Genomic DNA, 5825 nt, shown 5'->3' on the forward strand with positions numbered 1-5825 from the left:
TGTGTGTGTGTGTGTGTGTGTGTGTGTGTGTGTGTGTGTGTGTGTGTTTCATTGGTACGCATTTATACCGCACGTGTATATTACAGTACAATAATAATAGTAATACGTATGTGATGCTCGTAGGCCTATTTTTTTTCGCATGTTCCAAATCATTAATTTCGAGCTGGGTATTTCGTTAGTGTACGCGTCGTAATAATATATCCAAGACCCGTAATGAAACGAAATCACTTAAACTGAAAACTTTTTTCGTTTATTGGGCGTACAAAATTATTACACAGCTCCGCACACGGGGTGTGTAACCGTCGCTTTGTCAGACCGTGCGTTGTATTATATGATTTGCGACTGGAGGAAACACCGAACTGTGTATAATATTATAATAATATAAAGGCGTCTCTTATTATCATTATAAGATATCACGGAATATTAACCGTCGAATTTGAAACACAAGTCTAGGTCTCGTTATCGTCGGTATAATATTATATATGTACTGTATCGCCCGTCGGAAATGATTTCAAATCGTATCCGATGTAATATTATACTATCGTTTATTGCGCTCGTTGAACAAGCGGAGTGTATGACTATATAAACGCGTGCCGTATAAAGCTGAAATGTATTTCATTCATTCATTTTTTTTTTTTTTTTTTTAATTCAATAAACCCTATAGTTTTTTAACGTCCTTAAATTAAAGAGTCGTGTATACTCATGTACTCAAGGATAATTAGTAATGTTGATTACGCTTGACGAACACGGAACGTGTTATTTATATAATACACAAGCATAATAATATTATCAATGTCGTATGCACTGTAATCGTCTATCATGAACTATAGCAAATCATAATGCAAAATGCAAAAAAACAGAATCGTGTAATATGTTAGAGCAAATATATTAGTTGCATATATTGGTTGTTTAATCACGTCCTACAAAAAAAAAAAAAAACCAACCCTAGTGATACCAAAATATGGCACGTAATCCATGGCGCTAAGCTACAAATTTAAAGTTGAAAAAATTAAACAAAAAATTGTAAATGAAAACAAATTTTAGTATAAATGTACGATCCAATCAAGAATTGGAGTTTCGTATCAAATATATAATTATGAGTCAAGGGGAAATATTTTTTTATAAAATATACTTGAAAATGTTTGTATTATAATCGTGTTGGTTGATCGAAAATAGTTGTGGGCTATAATTCTGATTATCATTTAAGATATATATATGAACTTGTTATTTGGCTGAGTGAGTATGCATATTTAAAATAGTGTTGGTTATTCATACGATGCGCGTATTACGTATTACGTTTTATTGGTTTTCATTAGGTCAAGTTTACATTCATTATTACTATAAAATTTCTAAAATTTGTTAGAACTATTGTTGTATATTTTCATTATATGCATATTGTTAATGTAAACTATTGGACGATCATTTATAAACGAAAAAAATGAACGTATAAACAAAATAAAGCTCACATTTTGTAACCCATCAAACAATGACCGAAGAACTTGTTGGAATACAAAACACAATTGCTGTATATATATATATATATGTATTCTGCCAGTAGTAAACAGACCTTATAGAATACCTAATTATATATGTTTTGGGTAATTTTAAAATTTGAGTAAAATTAACTTTAGTCAACTTTTATCATTAGCTGCCATAAATATTATTAAATGTTGACCAATGTTAACTTGAACCGTATAATTAATTACCTGTGGACCTTTGAATAATGTTTTAACAACCGTTAGAGTAGCATCAGATAAAACAATTTGAAATCAATAATTCATAAATAATACATAATTAACAATAATTTTAGCATACAGAGTGCTAAATAAAACTAAACTTTTACATTATTTTTAATTTATAACTTTTAACATTATCCACTATCGATTGGTTAATTTTTACATTTTCCGACTTATATCAACTTCATCCAAATGTGTAAACATTACCCGTTACGTGTACCTAATGATCACGACTTATAGTTATACCGACGAAAATGGTATTTTGACTTGATTTTTTTCCTTTCTCTCGTTACAGGTGTTGGTGTCATTCTAGTAGCCATTAGTGGTATTGCATGGCGGTTGACGGCTGGCCAAGAAGCGTCTTCGTGCGGTGCAGTGTTCGGGTTAGGCCGATCGCTGGACGACGCGGCCGAAGCCAATCGACGATTCGTACCTAGACTGCCGCCGTCTTACGGCCGACCCCATCATCCGTATGCAGGTAAGATTGATCGGGGTCTACAGGGGAAAACAGACGTCCCCTATTCTTCAAAAATAAATAATTAATGTTGTTTTTCGATTTCTTTCGATAATAAATCCACGTTCATTTTGCAGCGATGATGTATCCGGAATTCGAATACCGAGCTCCGCCACCGTCTTATCAGGCGTCCATGCAAGAATACCGACTGAGACTGTTGCTGTTGGACCGACAGACGAACATGCCACCAGTCACGGCTTCACCACCGCCAACGTACAGGTCGCAACCAAGCACATTGATAAGGTGAGAGCAGGTCGTGCGTATTAGGTAGCCTAATATCGTACGAGGTATTTTTCATTTTTTTCCGTACTACATCCGGGCACTTTTGATTACTTAACTTTCAAACCAGTAACACATATAAGATTACATTCACGTGCATCTAAACGCGTATGTAACGAGAAAGGATTTCGTTTCGTCATGTGTTTACACGCGACACACGTGACCGTGCAGGGTGTGCTACGTTAGCCATGGTTTTCATAGAAGACGGCTTTTGAAATCATACATTTTATTTCTACTTTATGTTCTAGAAAAAAAAAATTACCACATGGTTAAATTATACCTAAGCCCAAAATAAGTGTCACAGCACAACCGATTTAACAATAAATAAAAATAAAAAAAAAACAATACCATTACGTTGCATGCGTACTTAGATAGAACCAAAACTGTTCACGTAATACGAGAGCCTTAAGACACTATACTCGTATTATGTACTTTCCAAACAATACGCGCTGCCGGATCGTTCACCACATCCTAGTCCTCGAAGATTATTAAAACTCGGCTTCAATTGTATTAAACATTATTTCATTACCGTTTTTGCGTTGCGAAATCTGTGATACGTACGTTGAACAAAACCAACAAAATGTACGTTATCGGCCTTGTTGGAAAATGGTTCATAAAATAAAAAAAAACAATCAATGTCGTTCCTGTTGGTCCGCTCTCGCCATTTAACGCACCCGTCTATGGTTTAGTCTTCAGTCCGATGGCTGGTTATAATTAAAACCAAAGAAATTGTAATTAGTATCCTGTATATGACACCACAAAAGTGCGACTATGGGGATGGGGTGATCTCCAAAAATATTATTTTTTTCTTTATTTTTGACATAATGTTCAATATTATTCGATTTGAATATTTAGGTTGTTCCGTATGAATCATAGACCCATTATTTAGTTGATTTAAGTCTGTAGTGATGAATGTATGAGTGACAGATTGTATATGTTAGGACATCAGAGTTACATGGTGATGTGGGAGCGTAGTGCCTGCAGGTCTGTGTTGTCTTAATACTTTACCCCAGATATATGATTCAGTTGCACCTGTGAGGAAACACGAAGTCGATTTCAATCAGGTGCAACTGGAAATCCACGAAAATTCATTCCTTCGTCACAAAAATAAAAGTCAACGGTAAATTTTTCATTCTTTTTTTTTTTTAATGCAAATCATTATGCCTTGCAGAGGTCAAAACGTGTGTTGCCGCGGAGATCCGGGTGAGTTGTACCTGTATCAACCGACGACGCTGATCAACCATCACCAGTCAGCTGACTATAGCGGTCCGCCCAGTTACCGATCGCGGACCAGCACGTTGCGGCCGGGCTGTCAGTTGATGGACCCGACGGCCGCGATGGTGATGGGCTCAACGACTGCGGTCAGCAGCCATCATAGCCGCAACCCGTCGCAGATGAGCGCCATGTCGGAGGCCGTTGGTGGTGGCGTCGGTGGTGACATATTGTCCGCGGTCGACAACAAAGTGCCGCCGCCGCCCGACGACGACGACAATAATGACGTGGTCGGAAGCGGCGTCACGGACAACGGTTGCGGAGACGACAACGTGCGCAACATTGTAGTGGTGGACGAGAAGACGGCCGTGGCCGACCACATCGACTGCAACCCGGTGACCATCGTGCAGACCACGCCGGTGACCAACGCACCGGGCACGGTGATCGTGACCGTGTCCAGTGCCAACAATGACGCCACCAACGTGCGGTGCCGGGAAACCGAGATGGAGATCTTGGCCCACCTGTGAAACGCGGACCGTAGTCTTTCGCGGTCGGCTCGTCGTTCTCCTGACTCGTCCACTGCAGCTGTAATCCTCTATATCACTACGTGTTTTTCAAATATACAATGTTGTTCTGAAAATTTGTAAAATTATTCCCCAACGTTATTATTATTATTATTATTATTATTATTATTACTATTAATGTATTCTTATTAGCGTATATTTCAGTCGATTCCTTTTGTTTTGTACACGATTTTCTATAAACTAATAGACGCCATAAAGTTTTTTTTTTTTAATAAAATAAGTAAAAAACATAACGTTCTCGAACGTTTCCAATTATCCGTAACACTTTGCACTGTATGCAGCTTGCACCGACTAACGGTAAATATATTATGTTTTATTTTTTCACGACTAATTTGCTGGAAAAAAAAAACGAATCAATCGAGCCGTTTCTCTACTCCATCGTCGTACATCGCGTGTGCATTTATCTTCGACCGAACAGCAATAATCGTGCAACGAACGAGGTTTCACGTTTCTCAAGTGTCATCCAACCGACGGGTATTTAAAATATTTATTGTGTACAATTTTAACGATTGTCCGCGTCGTTTTCGATTCGACTCGCAAGACTCGTGAATCACGTGTGAAAAATAGTGATTTTGCACCAATGTAGTACGGTATTGTTTAAATCGTTTTTTTTTTTGCTCACGTTTTATTCGTCCGTTTCCTAATCTTATATCATCGAAGCGGTTTTTTTAATGATGTAAAAAGTAAGCGCCCACGCATGTTGACCCGAACGATGATATTACGCGTGTAAAATGAAAATATTTCTATTATTATTATTTTATACAGTTACCTCATAAATAATTAAAAATCTATATTTTATAAATATAATTCGATTATTGATTTTAAAATTAAAATGTATGTATAGTTATTATTTTTTGGTGTTCATAAATTATTATGTAAAAACAAAATAAAAGTACTTCGTAAATCAGCTGTACTCCTATGTAACATGAGAATCACATCAGTGGGGATATGATGATAAGAAAAAGCTCAGATTTAACTGATAATTAATGTGTATTATTTTTCTGCGACCTTATATTATATTATAGACACTTGAATAGACTTTTATGAACTGTTGTTAAATTATTACATTATAATGCTGTTAAGTGTGTAAAACATCACTTTTTTTTTTTTGTTGTTGTTAACCATTTCTATTCATAGTTAAGGAACTGTAAAGATTTTGGATGTGATGTATTTTAAGTTATTGTAAAAATATACATATTACATGTGAAATAATATTTATGTATTAGTATGAAATTGTACAAAATTATTGTGATTATATAAATAGTGTACGTAAATAAAGTTAAATAAAACGAAATTATACAATCATTGCTAATCATTGTTTTTTCACAATCAAATAGATCATCAGTAATAACGGTTCGGTCACGACCGGTTCCACGTAATCGACCGACTTATGGACATTACGGGTCCAGTCCATAATTTTTCTCGGTGCCCTTTTCCAGTCGAAATTATGGATGCTGCTGTCTTCCTGCACGGCATGCACCTCAATTGTGTCTGGCTCAC

General features: G+C 36.3%; 1 protein-coding gene across 1 annotated transcript in view; it reads left to right on the forward strand.

Annotated features, from left to right (window-relative positions):
- The window catches only part of LOC112679572, a 214805-nt gene extending 209790 nt beyond the window's left edge, over nt 1–5015 (forward strand). Inside the window, exons 7-9 of the mRNA XM_025549440.1 lie at nt 2032–2214; nt 2328–2493; nt 3701–5015. Of these exons, the coding sequence (XP_025405225.1) occupies nt 2032–2214; nt 2328–2493; nt 3701–4268 (917 nt within the window). The 3' untranslated portion in view covers nt 4269–5015. The remainder of the gene's footprint in view (nt 1–2031; nt 2215–2327; nt 2494–3700) is intronic.
- The last annotated feature ends 810 nt before the right edge of the window (nt 5016–5825 follow it).

The sequence above is a fragment of the Sipha flava genome, unplaced genomic scaffold, assembly GCF_003268045.1.
Source record: "Sipha flava isolate LNK unplaced genomic scaffold, YSA_version1 164_pilon_pilon, whole genome shotgun sequence".
In the NCBI taxonomy this organism is placed as follows: domain Eukaryota; kingdom Metazoa; phylum Arthropoda; class Insecta; order Hemiptera; family Aphididae; genus Sipha; species Sipha flava.